This window comes from Chelon labrosus (genome assembly GCF_963514085.1).
Source record: "Chelon labrosus genome assembly, chromosome: 3".
NCBI classification, from domain to species: domain Eukaryota; kingdom Metazoa; phylum Chordata; class Actinopteri; order Mugiliformes; family Mugilidae; genus Chelon; species Chelon labrosus.
In genome coordinates, this window is record NC_140339.1 from 1,234,985 (window position 1) to 1,261,258 (window position 26,274).

The 26,274-nt window shown below is 44.1% G+C and overlaps 3 protein-coding genes across 3 annotated transcripts; 1 reads left to right on the forward strand and 2 right to left on the reverse strand.

Moving 5' to 3' along the window:
* The first annotated feature begins 613 nt into the window (after positions 1-613).
* Positions 614-14,088, forward strand: dis3l (DIS3 like exosome 3'-5' exoribonuclease). The gene is made up of 18 exons (XM_084541290.1): positions 614-832; positions 1,615-1,765; positions 4,916-5,044; positions 5,132-5,267; positions 5,424-5,591; positions 6,450-6,528; positions 6,612-6,791; positions 7,416-7,585; positions 7,877-8,038; positions 8,847-9,097; positions 9,170-9,262; positions 9,336-9,624; positions 9,709-9,944; positions 10,455-10,609; positions 10,744-10,922; positions 11,003-11,148; positions 12,208-12,379; positions 13,159-14,088. Exons 1-18 carry the CDS (start codon positions 703-705, stop codon positions 13,465-13,467), a joined length of 3,135 nt encoding a protein of 1,044 aa, XP_084397416.1. The 5' UTR covers positions 614-702; the 3' UTR covers positions 13,468-14,088.
* A 37-nt stretch (positions 14,089-14,125) lies between these two features.
* tipin (timeless interacting protein) lies at positions 14,126-17,802 on the reverse strand. The gene is made up of 8 exons (XM_084541291.1): positions 17,770-17,802; positions 16,506-16,615; positions 16,325-16,415; positions 16,050-16,125; positions 15,840-15,962; positions 15,699-15,762; positions 15,397-15,624; positions 14,126-14,862 (listed from the first exon to the last, which is right to left on the reverse strand). Exons 2-8 carry the CDS (start codon positions 16,603-16,605, stop codon positions 14,357-14,359), a joined length of 1,188 nt encoding a protein of 395 aa, XP_084397417.1. The 5' UTR covers positions 16,606-16,615; positions 17,770-17,802; the 3' UTR covers positions 14,126-14,356.
* Positions 17,803-18,415: 613 nt separating this feature from the next.
* Positions 18,416-25,893, reverse strand: lctla (lactase-like a). The gene is made up of 13 exons (XM_084540734.1): positions 25,458-25,893; positions 24,649-24,809; positions 23,929-24,016; positions 23,378-23,487; positions 23,162-23,290; positions 22,985-23,080; positions 21,821-21,875; positions 21,565-21,726; positions 21,186-21,460; positions 20,599-20,725; positions 19,985-20,184; positions 19,832-19,897; positions 18,416-18,747 (listed from the first exon to the last, which is right to left on the reverse strand). Exons 1-13 carry the CDS (start codon positions 25,591-25,593, stop codon positions 18,580-18,582), a joined length of 1,773 nt encoding a protein of 590 aa, XP_084396860.1. The 5' UTR covers positions 25,594-25,893; the 3' UTR covers positions 18,416-18,579.
* Positions 25,894-26,274: the final 381 nt, after the last annotated feature.

Sequence of the window (26,274 nt, forward strand, 5' to 3'; positions counted from 1 at the left end):
TTGTAATGCTAATAATTAATTTACTAAAATATTTAAATGTTCGACATTTTGCTGAAATACAAGTGTTCAGATTTATTTAAAAGTTTGGTTTCAATTCAGTCAGACTTTTTTTTAAAAAGAAGAAGCTATATTTAAAACACTTACCCTTTTCCTCATATTGTCTGTTGAGTCAAGAAGCTGTAACCATCTCAGTTTTGAAACACCTGAGCATCTTGGGAAACTATTTTTAATTAATAATAATAATAATAATAATAATAATAACAATAATAATAATAATAATAATAATAATAATAGTCCAGATAGTTTTAAGATTATTTGAGAGATAACTTTCTGTGTTTTTTGGAATTTATTGTTTTATTAAATAATAATAATAATAAACAGTGCTATGGATTTATATATGAGTTAGATAAACTTCTACCCATATCTGGACTATAACTTAAAAAAACGAAAGAAGAAATGTATTAAATAAAATAAAAAACCTAATCGCGGCTACATTCGTTTCGCGTTGTAATTCTTTCTGTTCCGATTGCACTTGAACGCAGCAGGGGGGTGGGGGAGAGACGGGTTTAAACGTCATGACGTCATCGTGCTTTTCCCTTTCCTACGTACGTACATCCCGGAACTTGATCTGTTTACAACAAGTGTCCGTTCCCGCGTCCCAGTGGCTGGAGGAAGCAGGCGGATTATGATCGAATCCCGAAGATGATTAAGACGGAGAGGATTCTGCACCTGAGGAGCAGCCGGGGCCGGAAGGTCCGGGTGGTCCGGGAACATTACGTGAGGGAGCGGGTCCCCTGCTACAGCTCCCTGTGTCAGGCGGACTGTGACAACGGTAAAGTCGGACGGTCCCAAACACACCGCAGACATTTGTTTACTGTTACACCTGACAGGTAGTGTTTATGTGTTTACCGGGATAAAGGATGAAGATCAAACCTCACCAGCTCACTAGTTCATTCATTTAACTAGTTAACTACATCCGGGTTGTTTTAAGATTGGTTCTAAGTTACTGGTTAGATACCCCAGTTAGAGCTTCTGGTGTTCAGCTTTAGTTTCTAATAACTAAGAGAAATGTTGATTCAGCTGTTTTCATTCTGTAGAACTGACACGTGTTCCTATTATTTTGACACTGTAGTCAGTGGGCTAGGTTAGGGCTTTCTGACAATATTTCAACTGAACATTATTTACATTAGAATGACTTCACTAGTGTACCTAATGAACTGGACAGGGAGTGTATACATGCAGTATTCAACACTGATTGAATTCAACCAATTCATCCTGCACTAGGGGGCGTGTATTTAAGTGGGCGGAGTCAACTCAGGCCAATAATAAACTTGGAATACACTCATAAAAACAATTTAGTTGTAGATCTGTCACCAGCATGTTATTGATACAAGACAAACAGGAGCAGTTCTAATCACACTAAAGTGTTTCTGTTATTTAGTCTAGCCCACTGACTACAGTGTCAAAATATTAGGAACACACGTCAGTTCAATAGTTCTACAAAATGAAAACAGTCAAATCAACATCTCTCTCAGTTATTAGAAACTAAAGCTGAACACCAGAACCTTCATGAAGTTTAAAACGTTTTAAACTAATAGTTAACTTTCTGGACAGGCAACAAAGTGCTGCCTGGAGATCTGACACACTACGTGATGCCTGATGCGAAGGTGGTGGTCGACTACCTGGAGATCCTGGAGTTCAGAGAGCTGCAGGGCGTCGTGTTCACTCAGACCGCCTGTCAGGCTTTACACAGCAAGGGACGCAGGTACAACAACAGACTGAACATCCTCACAACATAGTCATTAATATAGTTTGATTTGTTACTGTCAAACAACTGACTGACTGACTCAAGGTCCAGTCAGAGTCCATGTGTTCAGAAGTGTCTCCATCAATGTAATGAGACTCAGGTGTGGTTCAGTTCCTGGTTTAGTTTCAATAAATCAGGGATTTGTCTCAGTCTGATCTTCACAACACATGTTTGTGGACAAAGGAGCTTTCTGAGGAGCTCAGAGAAAGAGTTGTTGTTGCTCATCAGGCTGGAAAAGGTTCCAGAACCATCTCTAAAGAGTTTGGAACCCACAAATAATCCACAGTCAGACAGATTGAAGACGACTGTTCCCCTCCACAGGAGTGGTCCACCAACAAAGATCACTCCATAATAGTCTGAGAGGTCCCAGAGGAACCCAGGGGAACTTCTAAGCAGCTAAAGGCCTCTCTCTCATTGGCTGATGTTAATGTTGATGAATCCACTGAACAACCATGGTGTGATGGACAAAGACACTGCTCTCCAAGAAGAACATTTCTAAACATCATGTGGACAAAACAGAAGACTATTGGGACAATGTTTAGTGGACAGATGAGACCAAAGTAGAATAGTTTGGTTTAAATGAGATGAAACAACACTGCATCATTCCAGCATCAGAACCTCATCCCTCCATCAAACATGGGGGTGCTAATGTCCTGGTTTGGACCTGTTCTGCTGCATCTGGACCAGGACGGCTTGTCCTCATTGATGGACCAATGAATTCTACCAGTGAACTCTAAAAGAAAATGTCAGGACATCTGTCCATGAGCTGAATGTGAAGAGAAACTGGGTCATGCAGCAAGACAACGAGAACCAAGAACACAAGTGGTTCTACAAAAGAACGGTTAAAGAAGAACAAGATGAATGTTTAGGAACGGCCAAGTCAAAGTCCTGACCTTAATCCAATAGAAATGTTGTGGAAGGACCTGAAGCAAGCAGTTGATGTGAGGAACTGGAACATGTCTTTGTCTGCTTTAAGGACTTGTGTTCAGATCCTTTTAATGTTTTAAATCATTTTTATTCAGAAATGTAGAAAATTCTGAAGGACACAAGATCTCTAAAGCGGCGCTGTATAAATACTGTTTATTAATTCATTCATTTTTCTCTTTACCGTAGATATTTAGAGAGAGGCCAAGTACAAAAACTGTTCACCTCTTGTCCTTTAATTACAACCTTCAGTTATACAACGAAAATCCTTCAAGGCGATGCTGCAGATCCTGCAGTTTAGATCTTTTTATTCCTGAAGTCCTGTGACGACGACCTACCTGCCACATGGTGGCAGGGGTCAGGCTCATTATATCAAAGCTGTGCTGACGAAGCTAAACGAGACCACGCCGCCGTGCAGGAGTTCTTCTGAAGAACCCGGTGAACCCTGTAAATAAGGAGTCCCACATGACCCCTGGTTTAGGTCCAATCTGTTTCTGATTTCTGCCCACGCAGACATTTTAAAACGTTGCATCATTAATGTGATGAGGCTTCACTTTTGATAATGTTGGGTACACGTGGCCGGTGGAGCTGCTGATGCCACACTGAGTCAGTAATCACTGTTTCCTTTCACCTCAAAACACCGAGTGGAACGAGGACACAACAGGTGTGTCATGACCTTAAAGGTTCATGACAGGTACACTGCGTTCCTCCAAAGGGGATAAAATCCAGTACATTTATTTTTTTATTTCTGTAAATATTAAACAGGTAAGTCATTAAGTGACTGTTGGTCGACTGTACAGGTGCTGCTAAGGAGTTACCCCTCTCTGCTTGGGATGTTGGGTTGGTCTGTTTGGGACGTCCTGATACCACAACCGGCAAATAATCGGCTCGGAGTTGGGCTTCATCCGAGTCTGATCTTTGTAGTTATTTAACCACGTAGAAGAAGATGGAAGATGGAAGAAGAAGGGGGATTGAAGAAGAAGAAGTATGGAACCCTGAATTGATTCAGTAGAAGAAGATGACCAAGACGTTTCCAGAACAAAGAGAAGAAGAAGATGAAGACTACTTCTTCTTCTTCTTCTATTTTAGTGGCAGTTGGCTCGTGTCTAAGCTGTAAAAGAAGACGTTTCCTGTGTAAACGAAGGTCGTCCTCTATTAGTCAGTAACTAGTGTAATGTGGATGTGTGGTGAGGTGGTAGTAGTTGATCATCTAGACAGAATCCATGGAGTCCACTCAGTCAAAGGCTGCACCCAAACAACAACAACAAACACTGAACGTTTAAAAGAAGAGAAAAGTTTCCTGGAGACAGCGTCAAGGAGAAACATCTTCCAGAGAGGGTTAGGGAGTTTATGGCAGCGTTGGATGACCAGAACATTTCTGGAGTAGAGAACACAAGGTACCAGCTACCCTCTCCACACTACATTAACTTTGACAGAAAGATTTATTGGACTGAATCCAGTCCACTCTAGGAGAAGACAAGGAAGACAAGGACAGACTTTAGGAAGCTACAGGAGACCAACTCTAGGAGAAGACAAGGAAGACAAGGACAGACTTTAGGAAGCTACAGGAGACCAACTCTAGGAGAAGACAAGGAGGACAAGGACAGACTTTAGGAAGCTACAGGAGACCACCTCTAGGAGAAGACAAGGAAGACAAGGACAGACTTTAGGAAGACACAGGAGACCAACTCTAGGGGAAGACAAGGAAGACAAGGACAGACTTTAGGAAGACACAGGAGACCAACTCTAGGAGAAGACAAGGAAGACAAGGACAGACTTTAGGAAGCTACAGGAGACCAACTCTAGGAGAAGACAAGGAAGACAAGGACAGACTTTAGGAAGACACAGGAGACCAACTCTAGGAGAAGACAAGGAAGACAAGGACAGACTTTAGGAAGACACAGGAGACCAACTCTAGGAGAAGACAAGGAAGACAAGGACAGACTTTAGGAAGCTACAGGAGACCAACTCTAGGAGAAGACAAGGAAGACAAGGACAGACTTTAGGAAGACACAGGAGACCAACTCTAGGACAGTTAGGATCAGAGAGGGACTCTTGGATTGGACACCCTTACTTTCTCCTAACTTACGTAGCTACAGACTAACTGTCCAGGTCGAGTATTTCCCTACAGTTCTTGAATTTCCCGACCTATACTTACCTCAGTATTTACTTCCATCTGTGCAGGTACTACAACCGTCTACGAAACCTCATCAAAGACCCCCGTCATGACTGTGTGCTGTTTGCTAATGAATTTCAAGAGTATTCCTACTGTCCACGAGAGAAAGGCGAGAGCCAGGAGAAGTGGCAGACCAGGTCAGAGCTCGTTATTAACCGCCTTCGTCCACATTCTCTGGTCGTCCATGTCTTTGTTTTAAAGTTGTCGTGTGAACGTGTGTTCAGGTGTGTGTACTCTGCAGCAGTGTGGTACTATAACCACCTGGCAGGTATGATGGATGTAGTGATGATCACAGAGGACCAGGAAGCCGTGGCCCAGTACAGCAGCCTCCACTCTGGAGTCTACGTCATCTCCGTCCAGGTACGACCCAACGTTTTGAGACTAGAGTTTCATCTTGTAGTGAATTTAGTCGCAGATGTTCAGACTTTATTTCTAAACTAGACCGTGTGATGTGATCAGTCTCATTCTGGTTCTCCTGGAATAGTCTTTGACCAGGTTGTAATTTTTATTCTGCAGGATTATTTGCAGAACTTCTGGTCCGAGGTGCAGGCAGCTCATGAGCTGTACGCCTCCATTTCTCAGGCGCTACAAGAGAAGGAGGGCGAGGACTCGAAGAAGGAGTTCTCTGAACATCTGCCCGCTGAAGTCCTGGAGGTTGGAATCAAGTCTGGACGTTACGTTCAGGTACAGATCTGGTCCAGTTGGTCCAGTCTCTCTTTAGGACGGAGGATATGATGTTTAAATTCAGACCTCACATTAACACCTGGTCTCACCTGTCCATCTACCTCGTCTTAATATTTATGTGTCTCCACATGCGTCCCCAGCCAGCACTTGAGATCTGATCTCAGTTTGTGTGTCTGTAAAACATTAATAACAAGCCTTAAAGACTCTCACACGTTAAGTTCTTATTTATTTCTGACGTTAGTTATTTTAGAGAAGGAAGGAAAGAAGGATGGAAGGGGGAGGAAAGGAAGAACAGAAGGAATGAGGGAAGGAAGGAAAGAGAAGAAGGGAAGGAAGGAAATGGGGGGAAGGATTGAAGGAGGAAAATAAAATATACAAGAAGGAAAAGGAAGGAAGGAAGAAAGGAAAGAGGGAGGAAGGGATGAAGGAGGAAGACAAAATATAGAAGAAGGAAAGAAGAAAGGAAAGGGGGAAGGAAAGGAAGGAGGAGGAAAGGAAGAAAAGAAGGAATGAAAGGGGAAGGAAGATTTGAGGGAAGAAGGAAGGAAAGAGGAAGGAAGGCAGGAAGGAGGAAGACAAAATATAGAAGAAAGAAAGAAGGAAGGCAAGAGGAAAGGAAGGAAAGAAGGAAGGAAAGAGGGATGGCAGGAAAGGGGGAAGGAAGAAGGGAGGAAGGGATTGAAGGAGGAAAACAAAAGATAGAAGGAAAAGGGAGGAAGGAAGGAAGGAAAGAGGGAAGGAGGGAAGGAAGTAGGGAAGGAAGGAAGGAAGGAAGGAGGGAAGGAAGGAGGGAAGGAAGGAAGGAATGTGAATGATTAGTTGAATGAGTGAGTTTCTAATCTTCTTGTTTTACATCAGGGCACTCTGAAAGTCAGTAAGCACCGGGCTCAGGATGAAGCCTTCGTCATGACCGAAGGTTCCTCCAACAAGAACACAGGTACAAAACTAGAACCATGTGAGACGACCTCTGATCCAGACTCTTCACCTCACCACCCTCTCCACCATGTCCTCTGTCCTCAGACCTGAGTCGGGGCGTGTTGTTGTCCGGAGTCAAGAACAGAAACCGAGCCGTTCACGGCGACGTGGTCGTGGTGGAGTTGTTGCCAAAGAGCGAGTGGCGAGGGAAGGTCACGACGCTGACGGAGGGACACGGGGACGAGAAGGAAGGAGAGGACGGCCAGAGTAAACCCATGCCGACGGGTGAGATCGTCCACTCTGGACAAACTGCTAATACTACTCTCCTACTGTTGGTTCAGAACCATGAACAGATGGTTGTTGACTTGGAGACATGATCCAGATTTAGGAACAAGATGGAAAGACTCTCACATGTTAAGATCTGATTTATTTATGATGGTAGTTATTTTAGAGAAGGAAGGAAGGAAGGGAGGAAGGGAGGAAGGAAGGAAGAAACAATGGTGAGAAGGAAAGAAGGGAGAAGGAAAGAGGAAAGGAAGAACCGTCCATGCTGAAGGAACTGATCTTCAAGGGTCATAAGTTCATACATGCAGTATTTAATATTTAAATATAACCAACTCATCCTGCACTAGGGGGCGTGTACTTCAGTGGGCGGAGCCAACTGTAGATTTGTATCAGGCATTTTTCATGAAATGTGACAAACAGGAGAAGCTCCAATCACCTTTATTCAGCAGAAATATACACTCACTGGACAAAACATTAGGTACACTACTGAAGTCATTCTAATGTAAACCCTGTTCTAGCCACTGTAGCCTATGGTGCTGTTAAACTGGACTGAACTGCCAAAACATTAGGAACATGTGGTAGCTGCACAGGTCTCTGTACTGATGTCTGACGTGAAACCCCCAGGTCGTGTTGTGGGGATCCTGCAGAGGAACTGGAGGGACTACGTGGTGACTTTCCCCATCAGAGACGGGACCCAGAACCAGAGCAGGAACTCTCAGAAGATCCTGGCTATTCCCTGGGACCATCGCATCCCCAAAATACGCATCAGTACCCAGCAGGCTGAAGCTCTGCAGGTCAGTGTGACTTCCTCTGAGCTCATTTAATGACAGAGGGAAGGAGATAAGGTCCTCACAAGAACATCAGAAGAAGAACTGTGCTGTGTTTCCATGGACTCTATTGTTCTTCTAATAATCAGACAGTAGAGATGTGAAGGTAACCTTTAATAATAAATCCATCTGCTCCAGGTGGGGTAAACATCAGGTAAGGAGTTTCTAGAAGTTACAGAAACTTCTTCTTCCTCCTTCTTCTTTACTAATCCTTAATAATGTGACATGATGTTGCCTCATGTCCCCGTCCTGTCCCAGGAACACAGGGTGGTGGTGCGCATCGATTCCTGGGAAAGCACGTCGCTCTATCCCAACGGCCACAGCGTTCGGGTTCTGGGCCGAGCCGGAGAGCTGGAGACGGAGGTCCAGACCATCCTCATTGAGAACTGCATCAACGTTCCTCCCTTCTCTGATGCTCAGGTCAGAGAATAAAACGACTGATGACTTCATTTCTCTTTAGAAACACACGACTGCTTCTTCAACCCTAAACAATAAATAAATAAATAAATCATCATCCTGGACATCATCACATTCTACCATTGTGCACATTATACAATCCAGAAGAAGATGGAGATTTCCTCCATGTTGTTCACACATGGAACTCCCCAGGGAAACCAGTCACCAAGGCATGCTACATATCAATGCTAAGCTAACTTTTAGTCAAGATGGCTGCACTCTGTTTATTATCTGTAGTACCACCATTAGACCACTAGATGGAGACAAAGGACCCTGATGAAATTGAGGCACAGGGCTCAGATTCTGTCAGTCAAGTCACCATGTGGTGGATAGTTGATGTAGAATCATGTGGATAGACTCTAAAGGACAGAAGATAATAAAACTATATCAGTTACTTTTGTTGTTTTGGGATTTGATGAAATATTGAGACAGAAGAAGAAATTCTGATATGATGACTGTGAAATTTAACGTTTAGCTGTGTGTTTTCCCTGTTAGCTGAGGCTAGCTGGTTAGCTCCAGCTATAGAAATAGTAGCTTCTCTAGTTTCTAATGACACCCATCATGGCAGAGTGAAGCAGAGAGGATTGTGGGTACTGTTAGATTCCATTTTGACTGTCCCTATATTAAAATGACTAATGAACAAACACTTTTTGAATAAAACACTTTTGTATACCTGGTCTGTTGGAGACATTAGAGGAAAAAATGGTTTCATTATCTTATTAGTTATCATTAAATGTCCATGATATTATCTTTTATGTCTGTACGTCCTCAGCTAAGAGAGATGCCGGTCACCTCCCCTGAGAAGCCGTGGAAGGTAGACCCCGCTCAGGTGGCGAAGCGGCGAGACCTCCGGGAGACTCACCTGGTGTTCAGCATCGACCCGCGGGGCTGCGAGGACGTGGACGACACGATGTCGGTGCGTAGCCTCGCTGGCGGGAAGCTGCTGGAGTTCGGCGTCCACATCGCTGACGTCACTCACTTCGTCAAGGAGGGTTCTCTCACCGACCTGGAGGCTCGGTCCAGGTTAGTTCAGTCTGAAAATCATTTCCACTCAAACTCAGAACCTTCAGTTCAGTAACAAGCCTTCTCCTTCAGGGCCACCACCTACTACCTGGCACACCGGAGGTACGACATGTTGCCCCCTGTCCTCAGTGCAGACCTCTGCTCTCTGCTGGGGGGAGTGGACAGGTGAGTGGGCCGCCCCAGGTATACACTGCAAAAACTAAAACCTAGATGAAAAATAATCTTGTCTCACGTTCAGGTATGCGATGAGCGTTCTGTGGGAGCTGGACGCTCAAACCCTGGCCGTCAACAAGGTGTGGTACGGCCGGACGATCATCAGATCCTCCTACCAGCTGCACTACGAGCTGGCCCAGGCGCTCCTCAACGGAGAGCCGGCCGACGTCCCGGAGCTGAAGGAGCTCAGCCCCGGGGAGAAGGAGGTCAAGCTGAAGGAGCTCAGCCAGGCTCTGGAGACGCTGACACGTGTAGCCAGACACCTCCGAGCACAGAGGGACCGAGGAGGAGCGCTGGAGCTGGAGGGAGTAGAGGTAGGGACTAGTTTCTGCAGCGGATTGATCCACAGGTGGTTCTTCAGTGAGATCAAACCCTCTCTGCTCTCTTTCCCTCCTCAGGTTCGTGCTCAGCTGGACGAGAAGAGGAACATCGAGGCCCTGGTCCCACGTCAGCCACTGGAGGTCCACGAGACCGTGGCCGAGTGCATGATCTACGCCAACCACTGGGTGGCGCGCAAGATCCAGGAGAGTTTCCCCTACCAGGCCCTGCTCAGACGCCACCCGCCGCCACGGCAGGAGCTCTTCAGTGAGCTGGTGGATACCGCCACCGCCAGAGGCTTCAACATCAGCACCAGGTGAGCGAGGACAGAGATCACACATCTGACCAGGTGGAACAGGTCCAGGTGTGAACGCTGATCTGGTCTCTAGAGTCCAGGTTAAACAGGTCCAGGTGTGAACGCTGATCTGGTCTCTAGAGTCCAGGTTAAACAGGTCCAGGTGTGAACGCTGATCTGGTCTCTAGAGTCCAGGTTAAACAGGTCCAGGTGTGAACACTGATCTGGTCTCTAGAGTCCAGGTTAAACTGGTCCAGGTGTGAACACTGATCTGGTCTCTAGAGTCCTTGTTAAACAGGTCCTGGTGTGAATACAGGTTATTTACAGACAGACAAACTGAGATCAGATCTCAAGTGCTGGCTGGGGACGCACGTGGAGACACATTTATATTAAGACCAGGTGGAGACACAGGGACTTAGAGATGGACAGGTGAGACCAGGTGAGATCTGGTGATAATGTGAGGACTGAACAAGTGTTTTGGATTCCAGCCGGTGAACATTTAGAGTTCTAACCTTGGTTCTGTTCCTCCAGGACCAACAAGGACTTGGCAGACTCTCTGGACCAAGCCGTGGACACTCAGGACCCGCTGGTGAACAGGATCCTCAGGATGATGGCGACCCACGCCATGTCTCAGGCCCTGTACTTCTCCACGGGAGCTCAGCCTCTGGACCAGTACTACCATTATGGTAATCCTCAGATGACGACAGTCCAACAAATATTTTATAACGTTTCAAAGATTTTTATTGATTTGTTCCTATTTTTTCTCTAAGTCTGTCTTGTCTGTGATTGGATGACTTTAAATGATCTGTGCTGGTCTCAGGTCTGGCTCTGGATCGCTACACACACTTCACCTCACCCATCCGTCGCTACGCCGACATCGTGGTCCACCGTCTTCTCATGGCAGCCATCGACATGGAGGACGGCGTCGGTCCTGTCAAACCGCTGGCCACCAACAAAGAAGTGGAGGAAATGGCTCATCACATCAACAACAGGAACTGGGTCAGAGCCGCGTAACCGTCGCCGTGGCTACGACTCTGTCCTGAACAAACGAAGCTAACTCTTGTGTTTGTTTTTTCCAGGCCGCCCACCGAGCCCAGACTCTGTCCACCACTCTGTTTCAGTGTCTCTACTTCAAGGACAAAGACCCTGAGACAGACCCGCGCTGTGTGGCCGACGCTGTCATCTACTCCATCAAAGACAACGGCGTCCTGGTGTTTGTCCCAGAGTAAGAAACCTTTTTAAGGTTAAAAGCCTTTCTAAGAAACAAAAATGAAGCTGAAACAACGGGACTGATGACGATTCATCCAAGTCTTCAGTGCAGCTTAAAATAAAATAAAATAAGAGAGAAGCCGCTCAAACACATTAAAAGAGAAATACATTTCTATTTATTCATTTATTCAGGAAAATGAACCAATATTGCATATCTGTGCTAAAGTAAATAAACCTCAAATTAGAGTCTGACTAATGTTAGCTGCTATGTTAGCATAAACACAATCATGTTAGCCACTTAATTAGCCTAAACAAGTTCATGCTAGCTGCTATGTTAGCATACACAAGATAATGTTAGTGATTTATTAACTTAAATATGATAATGTTAGCGGCTAGGTTAGCATAAACAAGATAATGTTAGCCACTTAATTAGCCTAAACAAGTTCATGCTAGCTGCTACGTTAGCATACACAAGATAATGTTAGTGATTTATTAACTTAAATATGATAATGTTAGCGGCTAGGTTAGCATAAACAAGATAATGTTAGCCACTTAATTAGCTTAAACAAGTTAATGCTAGCTGCTATGTTAGCTACACATAATGTTAGTGATTTATTAACTTAAATATGATAATGTTAGCGGCTAGGTTAGCATAAACAAGCTAATGTTAGCCACATAATTAGCTTAAATGAGCTAATGTCAGCCATTTCGTTAGCCCAAACAAGCTAATGTTAGCTGCCGTGATATCATAAACAAAATAACATAAGCAACTATGAAAATATGACGTTAGCTGCTATGTTAGCCTAAATGAGCTAATACTAGCCATTTAAGTAGCCTGAACAAGCTAACAGTCAAGCTAATATAAGTAGTAACAGTAGCCTCATAAACAGAATCACCTCCATGACGCTCTTATGATGTGTACACTGACTCTTCTGTCCACTACATTAAGCCCCGCCCACATGATCTGATTGGCCCAGCTGGAGCGGAATCAGTTCCCAATGGAGAAATATAGCATAACTGTAGGCGGGGGGCGTGGCTTCCAGGGTTCATCACCAGCTTGTTTGTCTTCTTCCAGGTACGGCGTGAAGGCGCCGGTGTACCTGAAGAGCAGGGATCAGCAGGTGGTGGCGGTGGGAGTCGACGGACGCTGTGATTGGCAGAGCGGCTCAGTGCGACGGTACCCGGACCACATCACCACCACCTCTAGCTGTGGCACCTCCACCTTCAGGCTGTTCGACCACATCACCGTGAGCAGATCTGATTTAACGTGACACTGACTGATTCATTATTTAATCAGCTCAGATGCATTAGTCTTCTTTTCTCCACATCGAGCTTCTTCAAAGTTGCTCCGTCAGATCTGAGACTCCTCAGAGCACCAGAGCACCTCCTCAAAGCACCAGAGCACCTCCTCAGAGCACCAGAGCACCTCCTCAAAGCACCAGAGCACCTCCTCAGAGCACCAGAGCACCTCCTCAAAGCACCAGAGCACCTCCTCAGAGCACCAGAGCACCTCCTCAAAGCACCAGAGCACCTCCTCAGAGCACCAGAGCACCTCCTCAGAGCTTTAATATTAATATTTATTTTATCTGTGAGGTAAATTAACTAAAATCATTCAGACATCAGAGAACAATCTGTGACTCTGACCTCAGGACACCGAGGTCCTCATGTCTCCATCCTGATCAGAGACCGTTACCATGGAGACCGAATCAGATGATGTGATCAGATACATGAGTTCACATCTACTAGAGAGGAGGAGGAGGAGAAGTAAGAGGGAGGAAGATGAGAAGGAGGTAGAGAGGGAGGAGAAGAAGGGGAGATGGCGAGGGAGGTAGAGAATTAGGAGGTGAAGAAAGGATGAGGGGAATAGAATGAGGAGACATTGATGGAGGCAGAAAGGAATAAGGGGGAACAAGAAGGAGAAGAAGAAGAGGAGGAGGAGTAGCTCACAGTGTCTGGATTTATTAGAGGAGTATTATTAACGGTTAGCTCCTCCTCCATCAGTCTGACCTGATTCTTTTCTCTCCAGGTCCGTATCTCCGTCCGCTCCTCCACCTCCCACGCCGACTCTCTAAACCTGGAGGTGATCAGTAACCGGCCTCACCTCAGCTCCGCCCCCCAGCAGCCCCCGTCCCGGCTCCGCAGCCAGCTGGTCCAGGAGGTGCGTCAGGCTGAGGAGGCGCAGGCCCAGGAGAAGGCGTCTCGCCTCCCAAAACTCTCCAGGGAGGAGAGGGAGTTCCGCCAGAGCAAAAAACCCAACCTGTACTCCCTGCTGGAGGAGGTGAGGGAGCTGGCTCTGAGAGACCTGGAGGCGCTGTCACTAAACGTCAGCTTATAGATCCTGGTCCTGAACCTGGATCTGGTCCTGGTCCTGATCCTGATCCTGGTCCTGATCCTGATCCTGGTCCTGATCCTGATCCTGATCCTGGTCCTGATCCTGATCCTGCTCCTATTTCTGGACTTTTTACTGAGACAGTTCAATATATTCAGTTTTAAACTCTAGTTTTAATCTAAAGGACTCCATTAAAAACAGCTATTTTAAAATCACAGATGTAACTGAAGTTTTAAAATGTTTCTAGAGACTGAACACGACTGATGTTTTAATAAAACGGAAATAAAGACAATAAACTGTTTTTATAAATGCCAGAAGACGACCCATCATTTAAGTTAAACGCTGTTAATCGTGGAACCAACTTCTGAAATCATCAAATGACGAAGAGGAGCATCACATCTACTGGAAATAGAAGAGGAGGAGGAGGAAGGAGAGGAATAAGGAGGGAATGAGGATGGAAAAGAAATAGTTGGAGGAAAATTAACGGAGGAAAGAGGAAGGTAAAGAAGTAGGAAGAGAAGACTAATAAGGAAGTGGGTCAGGAAAACAGAAAGGAAGGAAAGGCATAAAGAGAATGAGAAGGAAAAATAATTGGGGAAGAGGAAACGAGGAAAAATCAGGAAGGAGACGAATAAATAGATGAAAAGGAAGAGGAAAAAGAACAAGGGAGAGGAAGAATAAGGTGAAAGGTGAAAAGGAGGAAGGAGAGGAAAAAGGAAATATGGAAGGAAAACAAACCAGGAAGAGGAAGAGGAGGCGACCGGCTCAGCTGCTGCTGTTTTTTCTGACGTTTAACTGAATAATTTCACCGACTAGAACTCAACACGTTGAATTAAATGTTTATTAATTAATTATACATTTATACATTTTGGATATAAAACAACAAACAGAAACTTTAAATCGCTGCCGTTTCATCTCCATCATCACTGCTGTCGCTGAGATGAAGCTCCACGCCGGTGTCGCTCTGAGCGTGCTCAGTAGGCTCTGCGTTGGAGACGGTCTGAGCGTGCTCAGTAGGCTCCGCGTCGGAGACGGTCTGAGCGTGCTCAGTAGGCTCCGCGTCCGAGACGGTCTGAGCGTGCTCAGTAGTCTCCGCGTCAGAGACGGTCTGAGCGTGCTCAGTAGGCTCCGCGTCGGAGACGGTCTGAGCGTGCTCGGTCGGCTCCGCGTCGGAGACGGTCTGAGCGTGCTCGGTAGGCTCCGCGTCAGAGACGGTCTGAGCGTGCTCAGTAGGCTCAGCCAGAGGCTCAGACTGTGTGGGAGGAAGCTGGCTGAGCGGCCGTGTGCAGCTGCTGCCACCGTTTGTCTCCAGCGTCTCATCCTGGTCTCTGGAGACGTTGAGGACGTTTGTAGAGGAACTGGATTCGTTCTCTGTCGAGGACGTGAGGACGGTCTGAGAGTCTGAAGGACAGAGATGAGGAACAGTTAATAAAATAAGTAAAATAAAATAAAAATAGTATAAGCACATGTACAGAATTAGCATATGAAGAAATGGACAAGAAATAAAGACGTACAAATATATATTATACAGATATCTGATCATTTTAGGGCAGAAACAAGAGATTCTTTTTTCAGTCATTAACACATGAACTGTTCAGTGAGTAGATTGATCTTATAGCTGCTCTCTGTTCATCACGGTTTGAGTCCTGGGTCGAGACGATAAGAAGCTCACAGCTCCATCTAGTGTTAGAGAACAGTCATCACAATAAAAGCTTCAACCTGCAGAGAACACACTGATGATGGTTCAGTTTGTTTACACCAACGAAGAAGAACAGAGCACGGGTCAAGAGTTTCTAAGAGGAGACAGCACGTCCACTAAAGCTTCAAAATAAAATGTCAAGAACTTTATTTTTTTTACGAAGCTATTTGCAGCAGCAGACCTTCAACTTAGAAGCTTTAAAGTCATCTTTCTAAACCGATCTCCAGACGTCTGACCTGTTTCCTGTTTCTGTCGTGCAAGCCTCCTCTCCAGAGCTCGCTGTCGGTTCAGCTCAATGCGTCGTTGTTGCTCCTCAGTCAGAGAAGGAGCAGCTGGGGAGTGATGAAGAGGAGGAGGAGGAGGAGCTGGAGTTGAGTGGATGGGTCCCTGTAGGTCACTGAACGGGTCTGGATCTCTGAACGTCTCTAACTCCGCCGCCGCCGCCGCCGCCTCGTCCTCGTCACCTACAGCAGGTAAACATTAACACCTACTGCACGTGCTCAGAACAGATGAGTCTGGATCAACGTTGACCTCTTACCGTCTTTAACCGTGAAGTCTTCATGCGTCAGCGGCATGTCCAGTCGGATCCGTTTGAGACACGTCTGTGAATGAAGACAAACCCTGAGCTGTAGAAACCCTGAGAGCTTTAAAGAAACGTTCAGCGGCGTCCTCGTCTCACCTGGACGTCCTTCTTGCCGCCGAGCTTCTCCACCTTACTGATAAAATCTTCAAACTGTAGTTTGGGGTACAACCTGTGAGCCCAGTTCTCCATCTTCTGCATCAACAGCTGCAGATCCTCGGCCTAGAGACAGAGACACGTTCATCACCGCTGCAATTATTTATTATTAAATATGAAATAAAGAAGTCGACGACTAGACGCTGGTCCCACCTCGTGTCCTTTTCCTTTAAAACGGACGTTTTCAAACAGAGTCCGCAGAGCAGGAAGTCCTCGTTCTGACGTCAGCCTGGAGGAAGACAAATGGAGAAGCTAGAATTAAAGGACGGAGAGTCTTTCCATCTTGTTCCAACATCTGGATCATGTCTCCAAGTCAACCAGCAGCTGTTGATGGTTCTGATCCAGCGGTAGGTAGAGATCCATTTATCTCCAAACCCCTTTAACGTGTAATTCTACATGTTAACAGTGAAGTAAAATAACTGTGTAACCTCTGAGAGTCCAGTTTGGGCTGAGGTCTCTTCACTCCTTTCCTTTTCGCTGCAGGGACGTCGGCCAGTTTGGAAACTTCTCCTTCGTCCCCTTCATCAAACACAACGGCGTCACTTTATTAACAGACAAACAACAGAAAGACTCTGAAAGCAGATCTGAACGCAGACATCTACTCCTCACCATCTGCAAAGGGGTCTCCATCGTCCCGTCCTCCCTGACCTGGAGACACAGGAGGAGGGAGAGGAGGGAAATCTTCGTCCTCCATCAGACTGTTGTCCATCTGTTTCACTCTGCAGGAAGTCAAATGAAATCATTAGAAAAAAATCTGTTTATAAGTCAATACTGGTTTTAATCCACATTTGTAAATGCAGAAAATATTTATATAAAAAATAAAAATAGAAAAAAAGATCAAAATGTGCACAGAAGGAAAAAAATAGTCTTTATTAATTTACTGCTAAATTAAAATTCCAGTAGCTGAATTTGTTTTTCTCAACATGAATAAAATAATTTGCAATAAACTAGTTGTAAACAGTTTGATGTATCATGAATAAAGACATGATGCATCTCAGGAAATGCATTCAGCATTTAATTCTGTGAAATAATATTTGTTTTTTCTTGAAGGTAATACATATATCTCAGGTAGTTTTATCCAAAATGTCATTTCTGCACAATATTTATTTCACTAAGACCAATACTCTGTTTGAATTTGTCATTATTAGTCATAATATTCATGATTTATATTCAACCTTGTTATTTATTTAAGCTTTAGCCACTGTAAATATGTCTTCTATCTTCATAAATTTACTTTTATATTATTTTTATTATTCCATTTTTTATCTGACTTTTACTTTTGCAACTATAACATCTATATTAATAAAGTTTTATTTGTTGTGTCTTTTACGAGTTTGTCAATAATCAACATTTGATTGTTATTATTTTATTAGATGAACTAAAAAGACATTTAAGAGGAAATCTTTGCCACTTTTATTATTGCTGTGTAACTCGGCTTTTACTTTGAAATATCAGAAGCCCCGCCCCCTGCCTCCTCTATGGTCGGTATCGGCGCGTGAAAGGTCCGACGCAGCTTCCGCCACAATAAGGCGCTAAACTCAACTAACATGGAGCTGGAATCACGTTCCTAACTCAACGTTCAGTCGCAGTATTTACCGACACCCACAGACTGTTTGACCGGAACAGTATCTGTCTTTATCTGAACAAAAAACAAACTGACTTTAACTCCGAGAAACGTTAACGTCAAGTGGCCGTTGATCAGCTCGCGCAGTAAACACTGCAAGGCTAGCTACGAGCTACTAACATGTACGCTAGCTGCGTCAATGAAAATATGTCTAACAATCAATAAACAAACCTAAATGACAAGCGTCAGACGTGATAACAGCTAATAAATTTAACCCGGTGCAGTTAAAATAAAACTTAATCTTCCTACCGGTTGACGAGCCGCCTGGTGAGCGAACCTACAGAAAACCGGAAGCAGCCAACATAGACTTCCGGTGCTAAATTCTACGCTCTTTTCAAAATAAAATCACACAGAAATTTACGCAAATTACTGTTGTATTTATGGAAAGTGTAGTTTAGACATCATTATAAATGTTCCACTTGGATTCGTTTTTATTTAACAAAAGTTTAAAAATATATTTTTTTCATACATTAAGTAAAAGAAGAGAATTATTTCATCTACAATATATACGTTTGTCTCGTGGGATTTTTAACACCAAATCAAAATACTACAAAGTATTTTGATTAATAAAGAAATATATTTTTAAAACTTTAAATAAATTGTTAGTAAGAACCATCAAATCTGCTGTTAATTCAATAAAATATTCAATTTATTAGGAACACCTGTGCAGTTTAATCTAAGACATAATTTCTACTATAAGAAGGTTTAAAGCGTTTTCATAAACATCAGTGAATAAGAAGGAGGATTTATTATTCAACAATCACTTGACATTGAACTCTTATAAATGTGTTTAATAGAAGTTTAATGATCCACAGAGTACAACACTTTATCTCCATCACTCTTCATTTTACAAACTTGTTGACAGTGAACCAGCTCCTCTCTGCAGTCAGCTGGAGGAAAAGAAACAAAATAAAAAGAATGAAAAGCATCTAAAGTTTGAGTTCCTGCAGAGCGGCGGGACAGTTAAATCTCAACAGGATCAAGGTTTACAGCTTCACTCAGGTGGTGGTTTTGTCTCCGGGGCCCCTGAGGTCTGGTCGGGGTTGAACGGAGGACGATTCAGATTCGTCCTCGCAGCAGGAACATGAGGAAGACGGCGCTGAGGAGGATGCACAGCGTGCAGACGGTGGGAACCACGATCTCCGTCACCATCTCCATGTGACCGATCAGAGGATCTGCAACACATGAACAGAGGAGCAGCTCGTCAGCAGGAGAGCCAGGACGCTGCTGGGGGCCCCCAGGCCAGCAAGGTACAGAAGTCACAGTAGGATACCCCCCTAAGGGGCCCTCGCCTGAAATTTAAACTACAGTACACAAGTTTTCAATGACAGTAGCAGCCCATGAGAGCTGACACCCTTTAAACTAAGGTAGTGGCAATGAGCTAAGTTTTAAACAACAGTAGGAGACCTCTCTAAGGGGCCCCCACCTGACAAGGCACATTTGAAACTACAGCAGTGGCAACAGGCTAAGTTTTCAGTTACAGTAGGATAAACTAAGATTTAAACTATAGTATTGGCAATGTGCTAAGTTTACAATCATAGTAGGGGCTCCCACCTCTTTAAACCAGAGCAGTGGCAATGTGCTAGGTTTTCAATGACAGTAGGGGCTCCCACCTCTTTAAACTAAGGCAGTGGCAATGGGTTATGTTTTAAACATTAGGAGACCTCTCTAAGGGGCCCCCACCTGACAAGACAAATGTTAAACTACAGAAATGGCAATGGGCTAAGCGTTTCAATGACAGTAGGGGCCCCCACCTGACAAGACAAAGCAGTGGCAATGTGCTAAGTGATTTAATGACAGTAGAAGGCCTACAAGTATGCCTTGCAGCTTAATTCAAAGGTAATATTAGCACTATTAGCCTTATCTGTTGTTAGCCTAGCTACGGCAGCTAGTTTGACAATTTCAAAAACCTGTATTGTTGATCTGGCCGACTACAGTTAGGACTGGAGTTATATCTTGATTGTTGAATATTTGACATTTAATAACTTTCAACATTCTCTGGTTGACGGTCGATGCTAAATTGACAATTCAGTTCAGACACGCTACCGCGGCTAAGCTAACAACCGCTAGGGCCAGAGAGTAATATTGTTTACTGACAGAATCATTTCACAGTTTTAATGCGTGTACCTAAACTTCATCATGTATTGGCCAAGCCTTTTGCTGCTGATTTCCTTTCGACTCTCTTCTAGCTGGAGGGGCAAAACAAAGAAAAACCCCGTTAGAAAGCAGAACAACAAGCCTCAGACTGAATTTTCCTTTGCTTGGCCCCCACCGAGCTCCTGACAGTCTGCTGCAGAGCTTCACGGTACTAACCTGCAGCCAGGAGCTGGTTACTGGAGGAGCAAGTCTCCACAGCTTTCCTCTTCCAGCTCTCCACCTGTAAAGGCCGGAAACTCTCTCAGTTAAAACGTCATATTCTCTTCTTGTACCGAGCAGCGTGGTGCTGGTGCTTGCTGGAGTTTACCTCTCTCAGATTGGGAAAACCATTGGAGCTGATGATGCGTTTATAGAACTGCACCGAGGCCTTGGGGTAGCGCGGTTTGTTTTTGTTCCTGAAGTCCACGTAGTAGAGCCCGAACCTCTCAGAGTATCCTTCATCCCACTCAAAGTTGTCGAGCAGAGACCAGGCTGTGTAGCCCTTCACGTTCACGCCATCTTTAATCGCTGCACCAGGGACACAAAGGTTTATTATGTTACACAGACCTCACATTAACACCTGATCCAGGTTAGAGTCCAGGTGTGAACACTGATCTGGTCTCTAGAGTCCAGGTTAAACAGGTCCAGGTGTGAACACTGATCTGGTTCTGGTTGATGGTTCTGATCCAGCGGTAGGTAGAGATCCATTAGAGACAGCAGCTGGTACAATATTCTACTGACCACATGATGGCGCTGCTGATTTACAGACACACACACTGAGATCAGATCTCAAGTGCTGGCTGGGGACGCATGTGGAGACACATTTAGATTAAGACCAGGTGGAGACACATGGACTTAGAGATGGACAGGTGAGACCAGGTGTTGATGTGAGGACTAAACGGGGTCATAAACAGTTTCCAGCTCCTTTCTCCTTTGTTTCACCTTTGAGCATCTCGTTGATGTAGTCTCTGAAGTACTGCATCCTCCAGTCATCACAGAGGTCGGTGCAGAGCATCTTCTCTGAAACGCCGTTCTCTGTCACGTAGATCATCGGGTTCCCGTACTGGCTCTGCTCAGACAAAATATTTCACATTAAAAGAATATCGTTTGCATTTTTATTAAACTCATTCAGTAGGTTTGTGTCCATGCTTCCTCTTATGTAACTGTACATCTGCAGAATTTTGGCCGCCCCCCTAAACGACTAAATAAAATTTCTTGGATCGATATTAAAATATATATTTTCTGCGTTCTTTTATTAGAAATCTCACAAGACTGAACGAGATGAGTCCACATTGTCCAACTCTGAGAGCAAGCAAAGATGGAGAGACTCCAGACCAGGATGGATTCCAGGCTAAAAGCCATCTAGTGGCCACTGAGGGTGTTGCTACCTCAGGTAAACAGTTCAGTCTGCTGTCAGTTAGCCTTAGCCATCACCCCTCCCTGAGAGATTTGACAGAAGCCCCCACAGGTTTCATCTTAAATGTATTATCTGTTTCAGGTCTGGGTGGGTCAGGTTTTGCGCTGCGTACCTTGACAAAGTTCAACAAGCGTCGAAAGCCCCAAGGAACCGAGTAGAGCCATTCTGAACCAGGATCAGGCCACTGCGGGTCGACCAGCTCGGCGAGGTCACGGTCCGCGAAGTAGCTGCCTCCGAGGCCCGACGGGTAATTCTTCTGGGTGATGTAGCGCGTTGTGAAATGTCCGAGGCCCAGGAAGTCACAGGTGCCTTTGATATAACTCTTCTCCTGAGGAGAGAATACCGGCAGCCGAGAAGCTCCCAGGCCCTGCTGGCCACTCTTCCTGCCTGAAGGAGGAAACATCAACGTTAGATGAAGATTACATCTGTAAAACTTCCACGTCAATCTGCAAGCAGAATAATATTCATTGGACAGTTGGACTTTGACGTACCAATGTAGTCTTTCATGACCTGGGGGTAGTCTCCATTGAAGATGGGCGTAGCAAACCAGCCCATGTAGAACTGGATGTATCGCTCTGCTGCTTCGATGTCCCTCTGGTTGGAGATGTCCACCGGCTCCCCCCAGTCGGCGGTGAGGGAGATCCCGACCAGACCTGGTAGACGCATGGACACGTCATTAGAGGGAAATTATCTTTGATTTCAAACGTAAAAAAAAAAAAAAAAGCATATTTAAAAGAAAAACTTCACCTTTCTGTTTGCTTCTCCACTGGATGTCGTATGTGTGCCAGACTTTAGCGTGAGCCTTTTGAAAAGACAGAAACAAAGAGTCACATTAATCTGCAAACCTTCCTTTGAGACCATTGTATTTACCGATGAAACCAAATGAATCATGAGCGACACAACGACACATACCTAGAACAGATCACCTTAATCAAAGACATTTGTTTTAATGTTATTAAACACTTTTGGACTTTAGAACCTTTTTTATATTTCCCATAACTCTAGGTAATAATCAGTCCTCTTATTAGTGTCGTATAGCTCCTACTTCAGGAAAATAACTTTTTTTAGGTGTTTACCAAAACATTATGTCACAAACATTAATATAATATTTAAATGAAAAAAAAAGTTGAGACTCTTGGCTTTAATTGGAAGGTATTCATGATGTATTGGATAGAAACATTGTAGGAATTACAACCACTTTCATTATCAAGTGTTCAGGGCCTCAGGTGTGGTTACCACGGTAACACTCCTCACTAACAATTCAGATTATCTCAAGATGCTTTACAGAGACCAGAGACCGAAACCAGTAGTTCTACATCAGGAGGATTAGCTCGTATCATGCAGGAGTTTAAGCAGAATTATACATCATAGAGAAACATACAGATTAGAAACACAGATTAGAAACACACAGATTAGAAACACACAGATTAGATACATACAGACTAGAAACACACATCTCTACAGATTAGAAACACACATATTAGAAACACACAGATTAGAAACATACAGATCAGAAACATACAGATTAGAAACACACAGATTAGAAACCTAAATCTCTTCAGATTACAAACACACAGATTAGAAACACGCAGATTAGAAACATACAGATTACAAACACACAAATTAGAAACACACAGATTAGAAACACTAAGGGAAGGTTTACAGTCTCTTGATCCAAATATCATCTTTATAAAAATGGAAAGTTTTAACTTTAAATGCAATCTGAACCTAAAAATGTTTCTCAGTTCTGAACAGTTGTATTTAAGGATCTTTATTCTCTCTGAACAATAACAAGTGACTTTTCACAGACATGATTTAAAGCAGATTATAGGAGCTTCATTATGAGGTAAACTATTGAAATGAATCATCCAGTGGAAGCTGGAGTTCTCAGCCTGGAGCGTCCAGTCGTACCTTGATGATGTGGTGAGCAGCTTTATAAGCTCCTGTTCCCCTCAGCTTCAGTCCGGGTGCATGCTCCCCGGTTTCATATCCCTCCACAGCGATGGACTAGAAACAACAAGACACTGACACTCAGGCTCTGACTCAGGGGTCAGGAACTACAGCTGCTTCCTCCTCAGCCTGACATACCCACGGATTGTTGAACGTGATCCAGTACTTGACTTTGTTCCCAAACCTTTCGAAGCACAGGTTGGCGAAGTCGTTGAAGTAGTTGACCATGCTGACGTTCTGCCAGCCGCCGTGTTTCTCCTGCAGCACCTGATTACTCGGAAAAAGAGGAAAAACCGTGAGACTGTTGCGTCCACGCTGCAGCTTCCAGTCGTCAAAAAGACGTTTAAAACAAACCTGAGGTAAGTCCCAGTGGTACAGAGTCACTATGGGCGTGATCTGGTTGTCCAGGAGCAAGTTGATCAGGTCGTCGTAGTATTTGATTCCTTTCTCGTTGATGTGCTCGTCTGCAGTAGAAGCCATTAGAATAATAATAGAATAGAAATGAATGTTCTCTGATATGAAAAATAAAAGTGCTTTATTCAGTAAAATACACCAATATTACATATCAGAGAGGAGCTGCTCTTGGATTAAATCAGAGTCCATGTGTTCAGAAGTGTTTCCATCAATGTAATGAGACTCAGGTTCACTTCCTGGTTTTTGGTTGAAATGTGCAAATAATTTCATAAATGATTTAATTTAACCAGATCCAGAACAAAGGAAAGCAGCAACTATTCCCATTTCACTGGAGCAGAATCAGTTCCCTCCAGACCAACTATCCATCAGAAACCATTTGCATGCAGAGAAATCTGGTTTGGTTTCCAGGGTAACCAGTTCTCTATGTAGTATTTATAATATTTATAAAATAAATTCTGACACGGTACCATGACATTCAGATATCTTCTTACCTTTCAGACCGCTGGGTAAAATCCTCGGCCAGGAGATGGAGAAACGATAGTGGTTCAATTTCATGTCCTTCATCAGGTTAATGTCGTCCTTAAAGAAAATAAAACGTTCTCAAATTAGACTCTAACGCTGAGCTCAGATAAACACGGAGACTCTGTGATCATATTCAAACTAGCTCTGTTACTGACAAACGTCTTCAAACCTACAGATATTTTATGAAATACGTTTACTGGTCTTCTGAAGATATGACCTAAATGAAAAGACTGATACCGCTCTTATGTTTGTGTGCTGGAGGCGAGAGGTTATTAACTTAACTTAGCTTAGCTTAGCTTAGCTTGGCACAAAACCAGGAAACAGCTGCATGGCATAAGTAGTTTTGTTTAGCTAGCCTTTTATGCTAAGCTAAGCTATATGTTGCCTGTCAGTAGTTAAAATAATTAGTTAATTTTCTCTGTAAGAAAAGTGAAATAAAGCATATTTAACTTTTAAATTAAGAAGAATCTAAAACAATGCAGAAGAGTTTAGGAAATTTAAATATTTTATTTTGTGTAAACATTGTACAATCTTTTTTCTTGACCCTAAAGTGACTTAATAGCATTAGAGAATGATGTTTGTGTTTTTTATTAATCTTCTTGTTGCATTGATTTGAAAGATTTGATTGTTTTTATTATTAAATAACGAGGCTCATGTGAGGATCTAGTTTCAGGAATCAGCTTCGTCACCTTGAATTTGTGGTAGCCTTCACATGACGTGTCTCCCGTGTCGTTGGAGAGGATCTTCCCCTTCTTGTGGGCGAACGCGTCCCAGATGCTCATTCCTTTCCCGTCGATGTTCCAGGCTCCTTCGGTCTGATACGCAGAGCTGCCGGCCCCCCAGGAAAAACCTGCAGACCGGAGTCACAGCAGCTTCACTTTCAAACATGATTTAAAATGCCTCATTACAGTTTGAATCTGCAACTGAAACTGTTTGGAGTCATTGAATCTAAGGTTTTTAACCAGTCTACTTCATGTATGAGTCACTTGTAGCTGTAAACTAAGGGAATAATAAAGAAGTTTACTCTTTTCTTTCATCCCTTCTAATCCTTCCTTCCTTGCTTCTTCATCCATTTCTTCTTTCTTCTTATCATCCTTCCCTGTTTCTTCCTTGTTTCCTTCCCTTTTCCCTGCCTTCCTTTTTCCTTTCCTTCCTCCTTCCCTACTTCCTTCTTTACAGACACTTTCCATCTTGTTCCAAAATCTGGATCATGTCCCCAAGTGAACAAACAGCTGTTTATGGTTCTGATCCAGCGGTAGAGATCTAATCAAACAGAAATCGTATATACAGTATATATATATATATAACCCGGTATATTAACACCAGGTGTGAACACAGGGTCGTAGAGACGTGGCCTAGGTGAATATAAACTTGTGACTCAGATAAAAGCTGAATTAAATCTATGACATTATTAAAATAAACCTAATCTAAGACAGAGAACATATTCAACAAGATGCTGTAAAGCTTTTAGTTTATGGAGATGAATCCTGTTTCCTACCGGTTGGGAAGGTGCCGTAGTAGAAAGACGTCCTCTCGTTCTTCGTCCAGTCAAAGTCCTCGTTGGATGAAACACACAGCACCAGTGCAAACACATGGGACAGCCTCAGGACTCCTCTCTGCAGCTGCATTCTCATCTCTGGTCTTCAGTTACACCTGCGCAGTGATTCATTGGTTTTTAACACCGAGCAGTAAACCAGAGACTCACTCTCAGGTGTCAGGTGTCCACAGGTGTTCAGTAAAAGCATCGTATCTCAAGCCTCAAACCTCAAACCTCAGGATCATTTAGTTCAGTCTCCACCTGTCTTCATTTCAGCCAGCTGTAGGACACGCTAACACAGAACGCTATCAGTGACAGGAAGTAAGCCAACTTGTCCAGCACGGTCAGGATGAGAGACATCTCAAGACGCTGGATCGTTTCAGTTGTTTCAAAGATTATAAAGAAAATATGTTTCCTGGAAGTCCTTCTGCGTCGGCCTGAGCTGTCTCCCTCCCTACACCTGTCCCCTCGCTCAGCCTCACCCTCCTCACCCAGAACCACATATAGACGTCTGACCTGACTCATTTGTCTCTGATGGAAGCTGCTCCAAAACACAGGAAACATCCCCGAGCTTCTCCACCTGGTTAATGCTCACCGCCGCCGGCGCCGTTACAAAAACCAAACAGAGTGAAGCGTCCAGGACATTTCCTGCCATTCATGTCACACACACACTGAGCTGAATACCCCGTCCTTTGTGTGGGGGTGAATCTGCTGGGGCAAACAGATCTCTAGGAGAAAGGAGGGATTCTGACGCTGTAAGCAAAGTTAATGTTAGCTG

What these genes read in the sequence shown, in the direction of transcription:
- tipin (XM_084541291.1), bottom strand. Translation starts at nt 16,605, where the DNA reads ATGGACAACAGTCTGATGGAGGACGAAGATTTCCCTCCTCTCCCTCCT. An exon ending in AGACTTCACGGTTAAAGACG is followed by an intron (nt 15,625 to 15,698) that starts GTAAGAGGTCAA and finishes TACCTGCTGTAG; the next exon opens with GTGACGAGGACGAGGCGGCG. An exon ending in ACGACAGAAACAGGAAACAG is followed by an intron (nt 14,863 to 15,396) that starts GTCAGACGTCTG and finishes TCTGTCCTTCAG; the next exon opens with ACTCTCAGACCGTCCTCACG.
- lctla (XM_084540734.1), bottom strand. Translation starts at nt 25,593, where the DNA reads ATGAGAATGCAGCTGCAGAGAGGAGTCCTGAGGCTGTCCCATGTGTTT. An exon ending in AAGGCTACCACAAATTCAAG is followed by an intron (nt 24,017 to 24,648) that starts GTGACGAAGCTG and finishes ATTTTCTTTAAG; the next exon opens with GACGACATTAACCTGATGAA. An exon ending in CTGCTCACCACATCATCAAG is followed by an intron (nt 21,876 to 22,984) that starts GTACGACTGGAC and finishes TCTTTTCAAAAG; the next exon opens with GCTCACGCTAAAGTCTGGCA.
- dis3l (XM_084541290.1), top strand. Translation starts at nt 703, where the DNA reads ATGATTAAGACGGAGAGGATTCTGCACCTGAGGAGCAGCCGGGGCCGG. An exon ending in CAGGAGAAGTGGCAGACCAG is followed by an intron (nt 5,045 to 5,131) that starts GTCAGAGCTCGT and finishes ACGTGTGTTCAG; the next exon opens with GTGTGTGTACTCTGCAGCAG. An exon ending in CTGCTGGGGGGAGTGGACAG is followed by an intron (nt 9,263 to 9,335) that starts GTGAGTGGGCCG and finishes TCTCACGTTCAG; the next exon opens with GTATGCGATGAGCGTTCTGT.